The sequence below is a fragment of the Haliotis cracherodii genome, unplaced genomic scaffold, assembly GCF_022045235.1.
Source record: "Haliotis cracherodii isolate W230 unplaced genomic scaffold, xgHalCrac1.p SCAF_8, whole genome shotgun sequence".
Classification (NCBI taxonomy): Eukaryota; Metazoa; Mollusca; class Gastropoda; order Lepetellida; family Haliotidae; genus Haliotis; species Haliotis cracherodii.
This window is the reverse complement of record NW_027266341.1, coordinates 27632031-27655372: the sequence shown is the minus strand read 5'-3', so window position 1 is coordinate 27655372 and position 23342 is coordinate 27632031. Positions and strand designations below refer to the sequence as shown.

At 39.8% G+C, this 23342-nt stretch overlaps 2 protein-coding genes and 1 non-coding gene across 3 annotated transcripts; 1 reads left to right on the top strand and 2 right to left on the bottom strand.

Annotated features, from left to right (window-relative positions):
• Window positions 1-4523: 4523 nt before the first annotated feature.
• LOC139449712 (polyprenol dehydrogenase-like) lies at window positions 4524-14974 on the top strand. Its single transcript, XM_071231224.1, has 7 exons — window positions 4524-4672; window positions 5200-5301; window positions 5646-5714; window positions 7745-7846; window positions 9948-10149; window positions 11017-11236; window positions 12099-14974. Exons 1-7 carry the CDS (start codon window positions 4534-4536, stop codon window positions 12291-12293), a joined length of 1029 nt encoding a protein of 342 aa, XP_071087325.1. The 5' UTR covers window positions 4524-4533; the 3' UTR covers window positions 12294-14974.
• A 2439-nt stretch (window positions 14975-17413) lies between these two features.
• Trnas-gga (transfer RNA serine (anticodon GGA)) lies at window positions 17414-17485 on the bottom strand. The gene has a single exon. It is a non-coding gene; the product is annotated as a tRNA-Ser (tRNA).
• Window positions 17486-20094: 2609 nt separating this feature from the next.
• On the bottom strand, window positions 20095-22557 carry LOC139450896 (fap1 adhesin-like). The gene is made up of 3 exons (XM_071232724.1): window positions 22480-22557; window positions 21608-22038; window positions 20095-21517 (listed from the first exon to the last, which is right to left on the bottom strand). The coding sequence occupies exons 1-3, from the start codon at window positions 22555-22557 to the stop codon at window positions 20095-20097; spliced, it is 1932 nt and encodes a 643-aa protein (XP_071088825.1).
• Window positions 22558-23342: the final 785 nt, after the last annotated feature.

The following is a 23342-nucleotide window of genomic DNA, read 5'->3' as shown; positions in this document are numbered from 1 at the left end:
TTCTCTCCTCCCTGGGGAGTATCGAATCTAACTTCAACTCATTTCCTTTCATTTTCATTTAAAATAAAGGTCAACGTCATGTACTTTCACACAGATTACGCGCAAAAAGAATATTTAGAAGGAGCAGTTGAGTGTTCAGGAAAGGTATTTTGAAAGACTTTTGTCACTTGTTTCTAGGAAACATGCAACTCAGCATTCAGCATTTTTGTGCTTCTGAATTGTTATTTGTGGTTCTCGTTTATATGCTTAAAATTTGTCATCCCTTCGACGGCAAATCGACTTTAAACACTTCATAAATAGGAGAGGTAGCGAGAAGCGGCACAGTTATAATTATCAGTACTTCTGTTGGCCTGCTTTGTATGTATTAGCAAGTATGTTGGACTGCCCTAAGCCACTGCGGCTAACGTTCTGTACAATGGACGACACAAATGCTTCACCGTTGAGAATGAAATCTAGAGCGTCAACAACCTGTGTATTCTGTATGACCGTCTGACCTGGTCAAGTGCAATAAATACAGCTACAGCTCGAATCGGTGAGCTTATCCTACCCCACCGTTGGTACACGTCACAAACACATGCAAAGGCAAGTCAAGTGTTTACCTGAACATTAAACACAGTCCAAATAGAGAATTGCATCGGTCATCATTGTGGTCACAAATGCATCAAATTTGTGTCGACCATGAAACGTTTTGATTTGTTTCAGAAAATATATACTCTCAAACCAGAAGTCAATCTTACAGGAGCAACATCCATTTCAAAACAAAAACATTCATTCAGGACGAGGCAGTCTGCCTAAGACAATGGTAGTCATATCTATGAAAAGGGTAGTCATATTTACGACAAACACAGTCATATCTGGAGAAACCAACAAAGCCATAGACAGAATATGTAACGTCATTTCATTTGTATATGGACATTATTATTTTGAAAAAATAATATTGATATATTCGATTCAAATAACAAGTTATGTAAGAACTACATTTTAGGTGTGACCCAAAGAACTTTGGTTTCCAGAGTATGATCGTGAAGATAAGTAAGAACATACATAATTAATAGAACCTTTGTCTTCCTTGTCACTTGGTATATGTATCATTGTCTCGTTACCTGACAAAGTTGACAAATGTTCTGTTAATTATGTATGTTATTGCTGATGTTAATGATTCTTCATATCTAGGACGAACTCGTATCCAGGCTAAGGCCGGTCATATCTGGGGCAAAGATTTTTGTCCTATCTAAGATAAAGAGGGTCATACTTAGGATGGTAGGGATGATTAGTATGAAGATATAGTTGTTTACAATAACGATATTCATACCTAGGATAAATATATCCATATCTAGGATAAAGACAGTCGCATCTATGATGAGAAAAGATATATGTAGAGTAAGGACGGTCATATCTAGCATAAACAGTCATATCTAGGATAAAGACAATCATATTTAGGGTAAAGAAGTCATATCTAGGATAAACAGTCATATCTAGCCTAAACAATCTTATTAAGATACAGAACAAAGAGTGTCATATTTATAATGATATTTACATCATGGTAATATAGGAACATAAGAAGATAAGGACAGTCCTACCTAAGACCTAAACAGTCATAATTAAGGTAGAAAGTCATATCTAGGACAAAAACAGTCATATCTAGGACAAAAACAGTTATATGCAGGAAACAAAGAGTCATATCTAGGACAAAAAACAGTTATATGTAGGAAACAAAGAGTCATATCTAGGATAAAAACAGTTATATCTAGGAAACAAAGAGTCATATCTAGGAAACAAAGAGTCATATCTAGGATAAAAAAGAGTTATATCTCGGAAGCAAAGAGTCATATCAAGGAAAAAAACTGTTAAATCTAAGATACAGTCATATCCAGTACGGAATAGGCATATCTAGGACAAAGAACGTCATATCTAAGAAAAAAGCAAGCGTAAGTCAAGTTAGCGACATATTCTGTAAGATGCAACATGTATATCAAATTGTCAAAAACAACAATATTAATTGAAGGATTTATTCTTTGGTCGTGCTGTGGGATTGTGTTGCGATAGCTTACAACATAAAGGGTTCTTTATTAATTAAATTTCCACTTTTGAGGATAATGGAAAATGGCCATGTACATTTATGGAAAAAAACAATGACTTATGACAAATAAGCAGTCGCATGTTGTTGTGTATTTTTTAAAACAAAATTGTTGTAACATCTTAAAAAAAGTGACTAGTTGGCCTACATTAAGAGTACATTACCTAAACACTAAACCACACTAAGGATGATCACGTAGGCATTACTACATGGTGTGCCTCAACAAACGAAAACATATCTTAAGCTCATTGACCCTTCGCTTGACTTGGTCAGTATAAAGGTATCTCAACTGTCGAATATTCATGAATCGTATACGATAAGTTCCATCGGTGCTCTTCATTCCATAGTGTCAGACGCCTGAAGCGGAGAGTCTTTGGCGATGATAATTTGGGATTATGGACTGGAATTCGGTAATGAATTGGAAATACATGCTTTATCAAATTGTAAACATTGTGTTTTATATCTTTTAGTTTAAAAAGTTATATATATATATATTTATGAAAAATATCAAATGCAGTTTTTTAGGAGGCATAGCTTATAGTATTCCTGCATTTCCATTAGACATTTCGCTGTACAATGAGAGGGAGGCATTTATTTTCTTACAGCTTTTAGGGTCGATTTATTGTGAATAAGGATAGGGTTTCGTCGCTTGAATTTGCAAGAAAGACAATCCTGAATATATTTTACGTATGCTTCAATGACTATTGGAAAGGGTGTGAGTACGTTAGCTTTCAGGCGGCTTTTACCACCATTCCAGCAACATCACGACAGGGGATTGGGGAGGGGAGGGGACGGGGAGGGGACGGGGAGGGGGCACCCGAAATGGGCTTCACACTGTAACTATGACATGGGGAATGAATCGAGCGAACGCTTTAACCACAAGGTTACCCCACCACTCCTGACTACTGAAGATATAATGGGTTGGGTTAATTTTCCGCTTCCTTCAACATATACATAATATAACTTAAGTTATTATTGTTGACATCTTTTTTGTAAATAAGTTTAAAAAAAATTACTGAACATTACGTACTCTCAAGTTGATCTAATGGTGTATCACAGAGGGCGTTGTGGAGCCATGTTGATGCCAATCGTTAAGGTTTTTCATAATTCCTCGATCAAGCGTCGTACTTGTACTCTTTTCGGAAAGCTTTGACCCGGTGTGTATTTGAAGCAGCTGGGATTTTTGCACCCTTTTTTTCTCAAAATGTATCTCCATTATGTCTCTTCGTTGCATCAGTTGAACCGGAACTATGTATACACAACAGTAAAGAGCTTAAAGTGCCTTTGGCTGTTCAGGGTTTTTTTCAAGTTTGTGATTTCTGTGGATTTAGGTGGAAATGAAGGTTGGATTCATTTTTGGCAAAAAAAACCATAATGTGCCTGATGTGTATTGTGAAACTTTGTATACACATTAGGCAACGACTGAACTTGAGCATTTTGCTATACGGCAATATTTTTTTGTGTGTGTTTGGTTTCGAAGGCAACAAGTCGGACACAGTTCATACTCGAAGAGTTGTGTTCATTTCCGGAGTTTAGCTCACAATTGCATACAAATCGGACAAGTAGTGATCTTGTGTACCTTTTGCTATTCAGGAATTTAAGACTTTTCGAAAGTATATAGCTTTCAAAGCTTTCTATATATTTTTGGGGAGGATTTGCACAAATATCAAGCTTTCTGTGTATATGAAACTGATTTATGACCCGTGAAGATCCGGGGTAGAATGGATCTTCAGCAACCCATGCTTGCCGTTAAAGGCGACTATGCTTGTCGTAAGAGGCGACTAACGGTGATCGGGTGGTCAGGCTCGCTGACTTGGTTGATGCATGCAATCGATCCCAATTGCGTAGATCGATGCTCATGATATTAATCATTGGATTGTCTGGTCCAGACTCGATTATCTACAGACCGCCGTCATATAGCTGGAATGTTGCTGATTGCGGAGTTAAACAACAAACCCACCAACCAACATCGATTTGGAGGGCCTCTTATCTGTGAAGATCGAGTGTTACAAACCACTTGTCTGCCACGCAGACCCTGAAACAAGTGTATATCCAATACAGCCCATGCAAGTCTATAATATTTGGCAAGTCTAGATTCCTGCAGTATCTAAAAATCACAGGGCCACGGATAGCCATACTATACTGACTGTACTGATTACATTAAAAAAAGAATCATAACAGTCAGTATAGTATGGCTATCCGTGGCCCTGTGCTAAAAATGAAGAAAGTGTCTGGCCTCCTTTTGTTATATTTTATAACTATAATTTAACAACTGTTCATTTCAGCAGAGACCATACAATAGATTGTAGGTCTATTATATGGTCTCTGATTTCAGAGACAATAGATGGATGTAGGGGAAAACAGGAACTCCTAACAGTACCAGCATAACATTCACAGTGTACGGAGTCTGCAAAACCGGAAGCTTGCAAGGGGAAGTTATCCTAAAGTGATGAGAAATGTCGAAAGCAGAAGGGCTACGAATTTCGCTTCAAATTTTAGTACTGCATATCTGGTCTTGCTTAAAACTCTACCTCATCGGAATATACGCATTACTTAAAGAACTCACAGAGAAAACAGTTGTGCCAGTGTTTGAGGGTATGAGTTAATATTACCAAAGGCCGTTTTATTTCGTTTTCGCTTAGGATGTGATTCATGCAAGGGCAGGTTGGACGAAGAGACATAAAATATCGCCCATTTCCTACTGTTAATTTTTCCAGAATTTTGTTCGTGTTCTGTTTGTTGAGAATAGGGACAATGCTGCATTATTTATATGTATATTACCACTACACATAGCTCACCCCAATCTGGGTTCCAATGGCTGAAATCAAACATGGATAGAGGAAATTGTATCATTCTAAGACGTCTGATAGAAAAAAAGCCTGAGGCCAGTGAGGGTAATGAAACAAAGTGAAACACGGGATCGAGAGTAACGCTACTTTCAGCCATCTATATTAGTCGGGGTAGGGTATATTATTTTGATGATATATATTGTCATCATCATCATCATCATAATTCTTGTTGTGATAGAGCAGTAATTTCGTTGAATCAACATGTTGCAAACATACCAGAAACAAGACTAACATATTTATTTATCATTACTTCATATTTTGTGACCCTAACAGATACACATGACGGGCAGGTTGCCATAGTAACAGGAGGAGCATCTGGCATCGGATATCAAGTTGCCCGAAAATTAGCCCTGAAAAATCTCCATGTTTTCATAGGTAATGAGTCTGTTTGGATCATTGTCAGCCCAGTTATTCTGTATGTGTAAAGATAGAAAATTTCGATATAGACCTGCAATTAATCAGCTTAATTTATCATGACAAATATGTTCAATGATGATCCATTTAAGAGTTAAATGTTTGAATTTGAATTTTCTGCCTGCTTATTGTCCATCATAATCATGGTAATCTTACAAATGTAAATATTACTGTGGGTGTGAATAAGGAATTTAGTATTGATATTCCTAACATTGCATTGATATATTATAAGCATTACAGTTTAAACATTTACCGATACATTTATATAGAGATATGTATGATGACACCCCTAATTATTTTCACAGCTGGAAGAAATAAGCAGGAAGCCGATGATGCTATTGCAAAGATCAAAGCAGAACTGTCAACAGTAAGAGGTCAGATATACAATAAATCTGTTCATTTAATTTAATCTTCAGCATACAGCAAGTATCAGCAAAGCTTATAGCCAGAAACAATGAACATAACAGAAAACTGTATTAACCACTGTGAACAGAGCTAGCAGATGTCCTTCACTATCCATTTACTGACATGCTATTGCTTGTGTTGCATGCAACATGTGCAATGATGCATGCGAGCAATTTTAGTTTACACTTTGGAATAAAAACAACTCATGGTTGTAGGGCATGTATGATATTTGCAGCCCCCTCTTTACAGGGTGTGTTTATGAAGTTCTTGTATTGTAATGATAACTGTAAATTTTGAAATTAACGCGAGCGTGAATTGAATGCAAAGATTGCGAGTGGTCTTTGTTTGCATTATTAAACATTGCATTTATATCAACAATTGGATATCAGAATTACCAACTGAGACATACGCCCAAAACAAACAACTATGTATTCCATATTATGTCACCACTGATCACACATGAAATGCCAGACAGATGCCACCCACACAACACAATGTCTATATTCTTTGCGACTGCATCAAAGGTCGACACGAGTCAGCACGCATGGACACAGAATAAATACAAAAAGTATCTGTTGTTTTCAGGAAAACACAATGTATTGTTTTAGCGGAAGTACTCTACTCAGCTCTAATAAGCGGTGTTTTTTGGTGTGTGATGGATTAATGAAAGGTTGGATTAAGGTGAGGATTCTGTAACATTTTCTTTATATATAAATCCACTGATGCTTGAGAGGAGAGGGTGTCGCATTCATATTGAGTCACACTTTTGGCTAGGGGCCAGCGGTCGCATTCTTTTGGAGACGCATTAATTTCACGATTTACAACATATATGACTGAACAAATGCAGCAGTTAGAATCCTCTCCTTTTCATTCAAATTTATGTTGGTTTTATTTGGCACTATGGCCTAAACTTAAGTATCGTACCATCATCTTAGCACTAGAATCGCTCTGTGGAAGTGTACTGATTTCCATCTCTGCATTTGGACTTGATGTAGAGCCAACCCCTCAGCGGTGTTGTGAATTATAAGGAGATATAAACAAATACAGTCAATGAATGATATATGGGCAAGCTACAATGATCCATTTCAGTGATCAGAGAGATAAATTATCATGGTGGGTTCGAATCCCAGTTCACCCTGATTATCATGGATTATGTTTCTAGGTTGGTCAAAAACCATAATCATGCTTGTGGTTTTACCGTAGTGGTAAGCGTCTGAGACAAACATCACAACGGGCTATCCTCCCATATTAAGCTAACACAACGAGATATAACTGGATACTTTTCAAAGCAGCATTCTGATTGGTCCGTTAGATTGAGTAGCGTTGCTAACCAAAATTAGCTAATGAAAATCAAGGTCAGGTAATTTGAGATTACAAGAACCACAGGGATGGATCCAGGGGTAGGTTTACCGAAGTGTGAGCCCTGGAGTTAACGAGGATGTCTCCGTCCCTTTTATCAGTAACTTTACATAGGTAGACACAAGTTTATGGATAACAACTTCTATAATACTGTAAAAAGCAACGTTTCAGTGTAGATCCTTATACCGTTGTCAAGTCAGTCCTGCTTGACAACGGTATATGGATCTATACCGAAATGTCCATACACACATACCATGTATAAAACAGTATAAGGATCTATACCGAAACATCGCTTTTTACAGTATTAAAGAAGTTGTTATCCATAAAATTGTGTCTACCTTGTGGGGTCAACTTCTAAGTAATGCCTATCAATCAATTTAACTTTACAAAGAATTGCTCTCACCCCGAAATTTGTTTTTAGCTTTTTGTCACTTGAATTAGGCTCAAAACAATTTATTATAACAGAAACATGGCTATTAAACCAGGACAATCAAAGATGAAGCAGCACTGGTCTTCAAAGGCTCCATTTTGGTTTAGCTGAATTTTCAAATTTGTGAAATGCCAATTTCTTCGTGTGCTTGGTCTAGATTGAAGCGACTACCCAGTGATGTAATAATGTTAAACATGGTGTCTTTTACAGTTCAGTTTCTACACTTGGATCTAGCATCATTGAGATCTGTCCGGTCATTCGCCGAGAACTTCCTGCACACAGGATTGCCCCTACACATCCTGATCAACAATGGTATGTGTCAGTCACATTGATCAGATTACTCAGTCAGTCAGCATGGTTTTACACAATTCTGGCAGTATTGAAACCATGTCATAGTTTGGGACCCAAGAATGGGCTTCATACAATGTACCCCTTTAGGGAAACAACCTCATTCGTTAAGGTTGAACACACCAACCACTGGGCTACCCCTGTAGGGAGTCAATCACAGTCTTTTAGGTTGAACACATCAACCACTGGGCTACCTCTGTAGGGAGTCAACCCCAGTATTTTAGGTTGAACACACCAACCTCTGGGCTACCTCTGTAGGGAGTCAACCTCAGTCTTTTCGGTTGAACACATCAACCTCTGGGCTACCCCCGTAGGGAATCAACCTCAGTCTAGGTTGAACACACCAACCTCTGAGCTACCTCTGTAGGGAGTCAACCTCTGTCTTTTAGGTTGAACACACCAACCACTGGGCTACCTCTGTAGGGAGTCAATCAAGATCTTTAAGGTTAAACACACCAACCACTGGGCTACCCCTGTAGGGAGTCAACCCCAGTCTTTTAGGTTGAACACGCCAATCACAGGGCTACCTTTGTAAGGGGTCAATCCATATCTTTAAGGTTGAACACACCAACCACTGGGCTACCTCTGTGGGGAGTCAACCTCTGTCTTTTAGGTTGAACACACCAACCTCTGGGCTACCCCCGTAGGGAGTCAACCTCAGTCTTTTAGGTTGAACACACCAACCACTTGGCTACCTCTGTAGGGAGTCAATCCAGATCTTTAAGGTTAAACACGCCAACCACTGGGCTACCTTTGTAAGGAGTCAATCCAGATCTTTAAGGTTGAACACACCAACTACTGGGCTACCCCCGATTAACTAAAAGTTAATCATGACATATGTTTTTCTAGATGTGTAGACTCGTAAAAAATGAAACAAAAGAAAATATTATCATTGTTGCGGTGAATAATGTGATTTGGCGCGATCACAGTATGTGGTTAAGCGGAACCTATGGAACGGGTTAAAGTTTTAAGTATCGGAGGGACACATGTTTTTGACGAAATTTAGGTAAACATTATTGAATGAAATTTTAGATAAAATTAATAAAATAGATGACAAACATAAGGTCAGATATACAGAGAACACATTTTTATTACCAGATAGTGTAACAACAGGATTAACTTGGGTAATTCAATTCGGATTTGTTATGCTATTTCCGATGAGAGATCATGACAGCCTGAAATGAGACTGAAGAAAAGTCTGTGCATATTATCATGATTATACACAAGAAATATTTGTTTCAGGATTTAATTGCCCATAATTAGGTGTGCGTATTATACATGAGTGTGTATTATACACAAATGAATATGGTATATACGAAATGTTAAGCTTTGGGCGTGTTTGTTGTTGCTCATAAACTGTATTCAACCAGAAAATATTACGAGTGTTCACAATTCTTCAGTTCTACTTCACTGTTGATAGATAATACAAGATAACTAGATAAAAGATGTAAATGAGTTAGCGGTATTAAATTATAATCTGACATGAAATGTATTTTAATATCCATCCATGATTAAAAATTATGACTCACAGTTGAGACTGATGTTATTTATTCATCCTGTATTAGTGTCACTGTAAATTGTTTCATGAGCTGTGAAGTAATTAAAGATTGTGAAAAAATAAAACCAACAAACTTTTTTTTCATTCATTTATCCTTTATTTCTCTGTAGTACAATCAGCTGAGAACATTAATTAGCACTTGTTAACTTAAACTAAAGACATATAATATTTAAAAGATACTTAACTTTAAGTGTAACATTAACAGTGAACACTTTAAATTTCATTAATCATACAATAAAACATTTGACTCTCAAAAAATATTTTTGACTCCCAAAAATTCATAGGCTGAGTCAAGGTGACCCTGGATATTGGAGTCTAGGGGGAACCCTGGTATATGGCATGGATGCTTTCAGACATTATTTGATAGGATTCACTAACTAAATTTTGCAGACAAGAATACGACCCTGGATGTATTCAAGGCAGGCAATTATTCAAGGCAGAGTGTACACGGTGTAGTTGGACCCATCCTATATATCCTATACATACATATAATCATGTCTTCCCCAGCTGGTGTCATGCTGGTTCCGTACAGTGAAACTGAAGATGGACTTGAGACACACTTTCAGGTGAACTACCTGTCTCATCTGTACCTCACCTGGCTGCTGCTCAACAAGATGAAAGCTTCAGGTGTACCGGACAGGTGTGCTCACATCATCAACGTGTCCTCTGTTGTACACTGGGTTGCTGATGCCCCCGACATCCAGCCAAGGTGAGGAGGAATGAAGTCTGACTAGCACAGATCATTGCTGTAGCCAGCATCCAGTGTATCTGCCAATCTGGTGCAGAGTTGTGTCCCTTAAAATTTGCTATGCTAGGATTTGCTGTTCATGTGTTCGAATCCGTATATACATCCTGATTATGATCCTTGGTTTGTTAGCACCATACCTAAGTGTGGTTATCATGGTTACAGTTGTTTGGAAAAGGAACATGCATTTTGGCAATTAGAATTAATCAGTAATTGTGTAATTTTCTTAAAAATGCATCACTGAATGAGTTTGTCATTATGTTATATTTGTTTTCTTTTACTACACCTGATTTCCTATAACGTGCTTAAAAAGGGTCTTGTGTGCCCTGTGTCTGTTAGTGCTTTCCTACTGCATAGAACTGTCAAGCTGTTATACAACCAAAAATACTGTTCAATGCTGGTTTCTGGGTTAGAATTAGTCCTCAGGAACCCATGCTTCTCATAAGAGGCAACTAACAGGATTGGGTGGTCAGGCTTGCTGACTTGGTTGATGCATGTCATCATATCCCCATTGGGTAGATCAATGCTCATGATGTCAATCACTGGATTGCCTGGTCCAACTCCCTACTTATTACAAGGTGTATTCGGTATGACTGTTCACATGTCTTCATATACCTTGGATTAGATCAACAAGTTGACATAAGTAAACATCAGGCAATGTATATTCCAGAGTTGCCACCTGTTGATACGTTAACATGTTAACATCACGTCTTCATTAACTAGTTAGGACGCCTTGTTTTCAAGAGCTGTGAAATGTAGAATTGTGCCATGTAACTATGTGAAGACAAGACATTCATTTTAATAGAGACTTATTTTTCTCCATATTTTCAGCCACACAAGCTTATCCAAATACTCCCCACATTCGGCATATGCAAGTTCCAAACTTGCTGTGATTATGTCGACCTACATCCTCAGCCAGTTGCTGAAGGGAGATAACTCTAATGTCACTGCCAACTGTCTCCATCCTGGCGTGGTCAATACGAATTTGTATGAAAATATACACTGGTCCATTCGGTGGGTCATGGAAATAATGCGCCATCTGTTCTTCAAGGTAATTTCAGGATAGATTCTCATGCCACTTCCCTTCTTGACCTATAGGTGTGCGGTGGTGAAGCCTAGTGGTTAAAATGTTCACTGTTCATGCTGAAAGCCGTATGGGTAAATTGTGCGAAGGCCATATCTGGTGTACCCCACCATTATATTGCTGAAATGTTGCTTATAGAAGTTAAAGGCAATAACCACTCACTCAAACACTACTGGTCTACACCTAATTCAATTTCATTAAAATCAGATCTTATTGCTCACTACCGCTGCACCAAGGTCTGAGGACTTGCCATTACAGGTCATGACAGAACGACCTTTCATCTGACCAATCAGAGTACCATGCTGATGTGACCTGTAATGTGATGTCCTCAGATCTATGGGAGCTGATTTTATTGAGATATTACTTAACTATGTACAGGCTGCAGTGGTATTAGTTGGGATATTGCTGACTGATTTATAAAACAACACTCATTCACTCTGAGGAGTTGTAGCTTCAAATTGTTAATTTTCAAACTTATCCTATCTCACACTATTTCTTCTTTGATCCCATGTAGAAACAGGGCGATCGGGTAGCCTAGTGGTTAAAGCTTTCGCTTGTCACGCCGAAGACCCAGGTTCGATTCCTGACATGGGTACAATGTATGGCACCCATTTCTGGTGTTTCCCGCCTTGATTATGCTGGAATATTGCTAAAGGTGACGTAAAACCATACTTACTCACTCCCCATGTAGAACGATGCTTGAACAGAGTTTCCAGCTTCTAACAAACTATTCACCTAAACACATCCCAGCATCACCATGGTCACTACCCAAACAAATAGGTCACTCACTGTAAATATACAATTTACAATAAAATTTCCAATTTTTCAGGATGCCATTCAAGCTGCCAACAGTGTGGTGTACTTGGCACTGTCACCACTGGTCGAAAGTCATACTGGAGGGTACTATGACAACTGCAAAGTCAGCCAATCAAAGCACTGCACCTACTCCAAGACTTGCCAATTTAATTTAGAAAAAATGTCTTGTGAACTTTTGGGTATTCAGAGTTTGCATCAAACATCCTGACAGAAAGACTGTACACCATTATTGTATACCTCAGATATTTAGCTCACCTGGTCCTAGTCCAGCAACACCTGATATGGTTCTCCTTTCTGTCATTTGACTACACCTTAGATTTGTTTGTATTTCCGGAGGATGACTTGAACAGAAACTGATGAATCCTTCTTAAATTTTTCCCTCATGAAAGATAGATCAAATTAAATGATCAAAACCAGTCAATAATTAGTTTAAATATTTATCCAATAGGTCAATTTTGTCATACAGTCATTGTCTCACCATCAGTAATAAGCTGGTGATTTTAAGACATGAACCATTTTTATACATCGTTTGGTGAAAAGATAGATTTAAAATCAAGTTTTCAAAAAACCTCCAGAAGCTATTCCATGTTAGTACATGAATATGTGGGATAATACCAGACATACACTATTTGCTGATGACTCCTATTAATGTTGTGCTAAACATGAATACATGTGTTACGAAGTTGTGACATGATAGACTGAACAAAGAATGGTGTATTCCAAGGACTGTGTCACAGAGAGATCAAGGTTACAGCAGATCCAAGAGGCCATGTAATTAAGTGTTTTTGCTTTTACGAAGCAATGGTTTATTTATTTTATTATTTAACCTGTCATAGAATAGTCATGCAACAAATGCACGACAACAGTATTCATAGAACACTATGAATACATTCGTATACAGATTCATAAGGGGGCGGTCGGGTAGCCTTGTGGTTAAAGCGTTCGCTTGTCACAGCGAAGACACAGGTTCGATTCTGACATGGCTACAATGTGTGAAGCCTATTTCTGGTGTCTCCCGCCCAGATATTGGTGGAATATTTCTAAAAGCATCGTAAAACCATACTCACTCACTCACTCATAAGGATGAGATAGGATAAGGCCCGTTTTGGCCTATTGGAAATGTCAATTTTTATGTGACGGAATACTTTGTGATAAAGGTAAAAAAAAACATCAGACATCTTCAGATGGTTGACAACTGACAATTTTACACTTCCAAGTTGGTTTCTTCTGTCATGTTCAAGTACACAAGAATGGCTAAAATATGTTTGTTGGTTTGTTTGTTGTTTAACGCTGCATTCAGCAATATTCCAGCTATATGACTGCAGTGTGTAAATAATCGGGTCTGGACCAGACAATCCAGTGATTGACATCATGAGCATCGATCCACATGCATCAACCACGTCGGGGAGCCTGACCACTCGATCCCGTTAGCCCCCTCTTAAGGCAAGCATGGGTTGCTGAAGACATTCTACCCTGGATCTTCACTCGTCTAAAATAAGCGAAAAAGGCTGTTTTGTCCAAACTTTTCAAACTATGACCATGACTATGACTCAACCTGATTTTTTTACCGCATGTTTACCGTCGTTATCTACATCTCCAAAGAAAAAATCATGTAGACATATCTGATAACTTTCATAACAATTTCTGAAAGGGTTGCTAATTTCCCTCATTTGGAATTTAGGTTGACCCTGTATGTGTGTGTATACTGTATTATATCCGTGTTCTAATACGGTGGTGTAGTTTAGTAAATGAGTTGACTCTGTATGGGTGTTTTCTACGGGTATACCCTGATTGTTGAGCGAAAACGATTTATGTAGGGGTATATTTGCTTTATTCATGGTTTATTCTTTGGCTCGAGTTCTCCATACTTCACCATCACTGTCACCATGTTTCACTATTCACAATATTTTGTTTGTTTGTTGTTAAACGCCACACTCAGCAATATTCCAGCTATATGACGGCGGTCTGTAAAATAATCGAGTCTGGACCAGACAATCCAGTGATTAACATCATGAACATCGACCCACTAAAATTGGGATGGATGACATGTATCAACCAAGTCAACGAGCCTGACCACCCGATCCCGTTAGTCGCCTTTTTCGACAAGCATAGTCGCCTTTTACGGCAAGTATGGATTGCTGAAGACCTATTCTACCCCGGAATCTTCACGGGTCCAATATTTTGTTTTGAGACCAGATATGTTTTTGTAATTAAAACTATGAGCCAAAGTATTTTTTTATCAAAACGCATTGAATCAATGCAATTTTCGTGGCAGACAATTTCAATTTGTTCAACAAAATGAAGCATAATTATTTTTTTCAAGAATTCCGGGGACAATTTATAGGGGTCGGACCAAAATCATTGTTACCTTTGTCACATTCTCCAACATGCTTTATCTACTGGTTCGAGATCTTTCATTGTCATTTTCTCTTTACAACACTGGACCATGGACAGCAGAGTATTATGTTAGCATTTGGGCGAGGGAGTGGTCACCATCTTTGATTGTCAAAGATTTCGTCCTGCCTGACTTTCATACATATGCTTTTAGTCGACCTTCCTGGTCCGGAGTGTAAGAAGACTGGCCCTTCTGAAAAGCTCTGGGATTAGCCTGTAAATTCGGTGGGTCTGCTCCCCAGTCTTCTGATTAATTCGTCTGTTATATGCCAACCTGTCATGAAAGAAAACAATAAACATTAATTGGTGTATTTTTCATATATTTATTTTTTATCATCATTATTATTATTATTCCTGAGAGCAGAAGGTCCGGGGTTCTATCCCCGACCGCGTCGTACCAAAAGACGTTGAACGATGGTACTTGTTACCATGCCTGGCGCTCGGCAATAAGGGGCTAAAACAAGGACTGGTCGGCTCGGAGTCTGAGTAGGGTATTCATGTTAAACTGCGGCATGGTATCTCCGTGGGCTAGCACAATAAAAACTTATCATTACTATTATATTTGTTGTTGCCATTACCTTCAACAAATTTGTTGGTTCTCACTGCAATATTGACCTGGCTGAGAAGGTAGTGTTCGCGACCCATTGGCTGTGAAAGTAGTTCTTGAGTTCACATTGTTTTCCATGGGCGGGTACACGATCCGCTGACACATCCTGGTGGTGTCTGATGCCAGGTGAAAGGGCGGCATCATGATTTTCTGCACAAACTTGTGTGACCCATGAAGATCTTCAGCAGCCCATGCTTGCCGTAAAAGGCGACTATGCTTGTCGTAAGAGGCGATCGAGTGGTCAGGTTCGCTGACTTGGTTGATGCATGTCATCGTTTCCCAATTGCGTGGATCGATGCTCATGATGTCAATCACTGGATTGCCTGGTCCAGACTCGATTATTTACAGACCGCCGTCATATAGCTGGAATATTACTGAGTGCGGCGTTAAACAAACTTGTGTATGGAGTCGTTCCCCATGTTCTCTATTTAGAAGTAAACAGGAATGATTATTTATTATTACATTTAAAATGTATAAATTTGATTTACTATTTATTATATTTGTTTGATATTTACTACAATATATATTAAATCTGTATTATGCCTGCAGTCCAAATTCCTGACATTTCCTCCTAACTGCCAGAGTAAAATGGAAGAAGCAGCCACAAATGTGGGCGTCTGGAGGGCTTCTGTGTATAGTCCGTTTGCTGCAATATCGTATGGATGAAATGCAAAATAAATATAGTATACTCGAAAGCAGCAACCTAAATGGCATGAAAGTTATTTATTCGTCCATACCAACTCGTCAGCATAATTCAGATATTGTCACGAAGGGTAGAAAAAATTGTTGTTGTCTTTATGCCTGTTGTCACAAGGGGGTCTGCACTGTAAACGTAATAGCTCTACATTCGCAACGTGTTAGACCAACCTCCTGCTGTGTTTTCTGTAATAACATCCTGTGAAATGAACAGTCTAAGTCAGAAGCGTATCTTTCTGTAGTAGTTATTGGTCCTAAATAAAAAAAATATATATTAAACGGAATATATCATGAAAATCCGTCAAATATGTTCAATGTTAATGATATTCTTGGTATTGCTATTCAGCTAATTTCAGCTAATTTAACTGCAAAATATGAAATAAACAGAACGAGCTCAATATATCATTACAATACGGTACATGATGAAATTCACAGATGATTTGAAAACCTTGAAATTTCACGTTTATGGTTAATGCTAGTCGGATATGGTGCATCGACAAAGTTGAGATCGGAATTTAAGCTTCCTATAAAATAAAGATAGTTTAGATCATGCAACTGTCGGTCAAATTATTAATTCAGGTGACAGTGACAATGAAAATATTTCAGAATAGAAGTTTAGAGACTGTTCCTGTGCTCCGCGATGCCCTTCAGCTGTTAAGTTTATTGCGCTGACCCCTTTGTAACAACATGCGTCAAAACACCAACAATTACAGCTTTTTCTCTACTTCATGACAATGTCTGAAATTATGGTGGCAAGTTGGTATAGAGAAATAAATAACTTTCATACCATTTAAGACGAATGGTTGCTTTCGGATTTATATCTATTTTGCATTTCATCTGAACGATTTTGCAGCAAACGGACTGTAACGCCTTGTGTGACAACACCCATTGAGTGTATCATTTTTGAGACGATACCCACACTGCTATGAAGTCTCGCGAGACTATTGTAAATGTCACGAGACTTGTACCCTTGAATAAATCAGTTGCGAAGTCCCCGTCGACTGTATCATTGCCTCCAATTCCTGGATAGATTCCAATCAACTTATATAATATAATATTTTAGCAACGGAACATTACCCCTTACATGCAGCCAGTTCGTAGTCCAAAACCTCAAAGTATGTGATGATTTCACAACAGGTTTAGTTGCACCTCCCAATTCTTGTCGGTGAGTCATCTTGAGTCTAGTGGTAAACTCCATTTTGTTAGACAGCTTAAAACATCTCCAGATGGATGCCACCTGTCATCTTAGATATATAATAGCACAACCCAGGTAGAGAATAGGTAACACCATATTAGTCTCCATTTTATATTTATTATTCTCATTTATGTACTATGATAATAAATAGAGACACTGAGAATAGGTGAGTTGAAATTGGGTTTAACGTCGCGTCCAAGATTATTGCACTTATATAGCGACGTGCATGCACGTGTGAGTGTGTGGCTGCTTGTACTAGTCCGGACTGATGCCGATTTATAGTGTAGCTCACTGAGATACCATGCCACATTTTAACACGAACATCCCACTCAGACACAGTATACTGACTCCGAGCCGATCACTCCTTGATTTAGCGAGTTAATGCCGAGTGCCAGACAGGGTAACAACAAGTACCATCTTTTAACGTCTTTTGGTATGACTCGGCCGGGGATTGAACCCCGGACCTTCCGCTCTCCGGGCGGACGTTCTACCACTAGACCACGGAGTCGGTGACACTGGGAATAATTAGCAATGACAATATTAACATAGATTCAGTTATGTTATGTTTTGTAGGGACATTATAACAAATCATTGATCTCACAATATTTCGATTAGCTTCACATCTCGCGGGTTGTTCTCTTCATCGAAAAATCCTCTCCACTTCCGGGGCCTTTAGGCGAAACAAAACATGACAGCATTCGTCACCACTCGTCCCCTTCCGTAAACTGCAAAAAGAGTCGTCCACCTATCGATGAGTGTTTTGTGCTAAAATAAGACAAGCCAATCAGACTACGCGTATGACTTCAAGTACCTAAGGCAAAGAATCCCTCAGGAATATTTTTTAAAATTTACATATGTCTTGCGTCTAAAAGTATACCCAACACACAGCTAAATGTGTTCAAACATGCTGTATAATACCGTAAGTCTCGACGTGTTTAAATAGCATCTGGAAAATATATAAAGGGGGAAATATACATGAATAATTTCGCAACGAATCGGCAAATCTTTTAGCCATGCTCGTTTGCGCTTAGACGGAGCCCAGTTGCAAAAGATGGCCACGAGAGGGGCACGAGTCGCCATTCGGTTTGTCCCGGACTCTTTTTTTCAAGTAGAGTCATATGCGAACAGAAGAATAATCAGAGGATGTAATAATTTAGATATACAGAAGTACGTAGGGGTATTAATGCGATTTTTGATGAAGACGTTTTATGCAAAAGATTTAGGGCCCCTGAAGATGAATATCCTATTCTGTATAACTGTGTTCTATATTATGACAAGGGAAGCAACTACTTCAACGTAATTATGACATGCAATAAAATGTTGCTTCTCTGTTTACTTTTATCTCAACTAATTGCAGAATTTGTGATGGCAATGTTTGGCACTTGCATCAGACAGGACTGTCGTTATGTACTTGCATCAGACAGGACTGTCGTTATGTACTTGCATCAGACAAGACTGTCGTTATGTACTTGCATCAGACAGGACTGTCGTTATGTACTTGCATCAGACAAGACTGTCGTTATGTACTTGCATCAGACAGGACTGTCGTTATGTACTTGCATCAGACAAGACTGTCGTTATGCACTTGCATCAGACAAGACTGTCGTTATGTACTTGCATCAGACAAGACTGTCGTTATGTACTTGCATCAGACAGGACTGTCGTTATGTACTTGCATCAGACAAGACTGTCGTTATGCACTTGCATCAGACAGGACTGTCGTTATGTACTTGCATCAGACAAGACTGTCGTTATGCACTTGCATCAGACAAGACTGTCGTCATGCACTTGTATCAGACAAAGACTGTCGTTATGCATTTGCATCATACAAGACTGTCGTCATGCACTTGTATCAGACAAAGACTGTCGTTATGCACTTGCATCAGACAAGACTGTCGTTATGCACTTGTATCAGACAAAGACTGTCGTTATGCACTTGCATCAGACAAAGACTGTCGTTATGCACTTGCATCAGACAAAACTGTCGTTATGCACTTGTATCAGACAAAGACTGTTGTTATGCACTTGCATCAGACAGGACTGTCGTTATGTACTTGCATCAGACAAGACTGTCGTTATGCACTTGCATCAGACAAGACTGTCGTTATGCACTAACTGTATCATAACACCAGCAATCAATAAATCAGGAATTACAGGTAAACTTCAATCAGCAGCTGAGTAGAACTTTATTCGTTTCAACATTGATATACAATTATCATCTAAATATTGTAATACAATACGCAATGAATGCACGTATTGTGCGTAACAGGGGACGCGTGTATGTTTGTATGTACGATGTGATAAATCACCTATTCATTGAGCGCCCGTATTTTAAGCAATGGGCGATTCGCTTCTACCATCTCCATTATTGGGTTTCACGAATGAGTGAGTGAGTTGGGTTTAATGCCGCTTTTAACATTATTCCAGTTATATCGCGGCGTATCAGCTTAATGTGGGTGGAAAGCCCGAAGTGATACAGGTCTCAGTCGTTTACCACTTCGGTGAAACCCAAGAGCACGGGTATGTTGCTGACAAATCTAGAAACATAATCGGGGCGATCCGGATGCGAACCCACAATCATAGGTTTCTGGTGTGCCCAAGGGCCGCAACTCTGCACAACGAATCTCGGGGCCTTAGACGACTGGGTCCCCCCGTGCCCCCGGGTCTCATGAAACGCTGATAAGATTTACCTTATCTGTCGCACTGGCATAAATACGCATAAATATGTTAAATACGCAATAACCTTAAATATAATAAATCACCTTGAATAGATAATACCACACCTGAATTTTTCAAATACTCAGCTAATCTTATCTTACCATATTTGGAACAAGTACTCAATTTGATATTAGAAAATGGAACCTTCCCACATTCCTGGGCAACTGGCATAATTATTCAAATACATAAACAAGGGGCTTTAAACAATACTGATATAATTATAGAGGTATCACTCTACAAACCATTTTCAGTAAACTCTTTTCCCCCATTATTAAAAAAGGCTCGTCTTCTGGGGTGATACAATTAATTCAAGTAAGGAATCACATTCAGGTTCCAGAGGGCTGCTGAGACAGGAGTAGCATCCTACAGGACAGACACGAACCTAGTGAAACCAGAACTCTACATAACAGACACGGAGCTGGTGAAACTATCACCAAACAGGACAGACACGGAGCTGATGAGACCATCAATCTCCAGAACAGACACAGACCTAGTGAAACCAGAACACAACAGGAAAGACACGGAGCTGGTGAAACCATCACCAAACAGGACAGACACGGACCTAGTGAAACCACCACACAAGAGGATAGACACGGACTTAGTGAAACCAGAACACAACAGGACAGACACAGAGCTGGTGTGACCATCACCAAACAGGACAGACACGGACCTAGTGAAACCATCACCAAACAGGACAGACACGGACCTAGTGAAACCAGAACACAACAGGACAGACACGGAGCTGGTGAAACCATCACCAAACAGGACAGACACGGACCTAGTGAAACCACCACACAAGAGGATAGACACGGACTTAGTGGAACCAGAACACAACAGGACATACACAGAGCTATTGGGACCATCACCAAACAGAACAGACACGAAGTTGGTGAGACCATCACCAAACATGACAGACACGGACCTAGTGAAACAAGAACACAACAGGACAGACACGGAGCTGGTGAAACCATCACCAAACAGGACAGACACGGAGTTGGTGAGACCATCACCAAACAGAACAGACACGGAGTTGGTGAGACCATCACCAAACAGAACAGACACGGAGTTGGTGAGACCATCACCAAACAGAACAGACACGGAGTTGGTGAGACCTTCACCAAACAGAACAGACACGAAGTTGGTGAGACCTTCACCAAACAGAACAAACTCGGAGTTGGTGAGACCATCACCAAACAGAACAGACACGGAGTTGGTGAGACCATCACCAAACAGAACAGACACAAAGTTGGTGAGACCTTCACCAAACAGAACAGACACGGAGTTGGTGAGACCATCACCAAACAGAACAGACACGGAGTTGGTGAGACTATCACCAAACAGAACAGACACGAAGTTGGTGAGACCTTCACCAAACAGAACAGACTCGGAGTTGGTGAGACCATCACCAAACAGAACAGACACGGAGTTGGTGAGACCATCACCAAACAGAACAGACACGGAGTTGGTGAGACCTTCACCAAACAGAACAGACACGAAGTTGGTGAGACCTTCACCAAACAGAACAAACTCGGAGTTGGTGAGACCATCACCAAACAGAACAGACACGGAGTTGGTGAGACCATCACCAAACAGAACAGACACGAAGTTGGTGAGACCTTCACCAAACAGAACAGACACGGAGTTGGTGAGACCATCACCAAACAGAACAGACACGGAGTTGGTGAGACCATCACCAAACAGAACAGACACGGAGTTGGTGAGACTATCACCAAACAGAACAGACACGAAGTTGGTGAGACCTTCACCAAACAGAACAGACACGGAGTTGATGAGACGATCACCAAACAGAACAGACACGGAGCTGGTGAAACCAGAACACAACAGGAAAGACACGGAGCTGGTGAAACCATCACCAAACAGGACAGACACGGACCTAGTGAAACCACCACACTAGAGGATAGACACGGACTTAGTGAAACCAGAACACAACAGGACAGACACAGAGCTGGTGAGACCATCACCAAACAGAACAGACACGAAGTTGATGAGACCATAACCAAACAGAACAGACACGGAGTTGGTGAGACCATCACCAAACAGAACAGACACGGAGTTGGTGAGACCATCACCAAACAGAACAGACACGAAGTTGGTGAGACCTTCAGCAAACAGAACAGACACGAAGTTGGTGAGACCAGCACACAACAGAACAGACACGGAGCTGGTGAGACCATCACCAAACAGAACAGACACCGAGCTGATGAGACCATCACCAAACAGAACAGACACGAAGTTGGTGAGACCATCACCAAACAGGACAGACACAGAGCTGGTGAGACCATCACCAAACAGAACAGACACAGAGCTTGTGAGACCAGCACTCTACAGGACAGACACGGGCCTGGTTAGACTGGTCTTGAGTGTGAGAGATGCGTAAAGACGCTCTTTTTTCCCCTTACATACAGTCGAATTAGCTCCTGGAAATTTCTACACAATGCCCTCACCAGTCTAGCGGCACTAGAACATTCCACATGTTTATATAACACACTATCACCGTCCGTGGTATACCGGACCTGAAGTTTACACACCAGCATCTAAATATAGTAACTTCTTGACGACTAATAACTGTCCAAACGAGCGTCTGGAATGAGCGTCTTCCAAATCTCAACAGACACAATGTAACACAGTCACAATCATTTTTAAACAATAAAATACACTTACATATAACAACGTGGGTACAATGTATGATTGTCACCTGACTGCTGCTCGGCAAGATAAAAGCTCCAGGTGTGTTCGATCATCAACGTGTCCTCTGTAGTATACTGGGTAGCTGATGCCACCGACATCCAGCCAAGGTGAGGAGGAGGGGGAGGAGGAGGTAGCCTGACTAGCAGAAATCATTGCCGTCTCTAGAGTGGCTACCAAGCTGATGCAGAGTTGTGTCCCATATTTATGCTAGGATTCGCTGTTCGCGGGCTCCAATCCCGATATACGTCCGGATTGGGATCCTTAGTTTTTCAGCACCATTCGCAAGTGTGGTTACCATGGTTACACCTTTTTCTAAAAGGCAGGCGCATTTTGTGACGGCAATTCAAAGTAATTATCACCGACTGAGTTTTTCGTGTTTTTATGTTTGTTCACTTTTAGTATACCTGATTTGCTATAACATTACCAAGTGAGTAAATGTTAAGTATGTTTTAAAGTGTGTCTGTCTGTCTATCAAGCTATTTTACAACCAAAAGTAATTAATTTCAATACGAAATTTATGACAATATATCAATCTGTTCTGTAGGTTATGGATATAAAGCGACATCTGTTCTTCAGGGTAATTTCAGGAGTGATTCTCATGCCACTGTCCTCATTGTCCTAAATGTGAGGTGGGGTAGCCTAGGGGTTAAGGTGTTCACTGTTCATGCTGAAAGCCAACGGTGTATTCCAAGGACTGTGTCACTGAGAGATCAAGGTTACAGCAGATGCATGTGGCCATATAATCATGTGTTTTTGCCTTCACGAAGCAATGGTGTATTTAACCTTAGTTTCATAGAATAGTCATAGGTATGCAACAAATGCACGATAACACTATGACTACATTCGTATACAGATTCATAAGGACGAGGGACGGTTGGATAGCCTAGTTGTTTAAGTCCATTTCTGGTGTCCCCCGCCCAGATATAACTGGAATATTG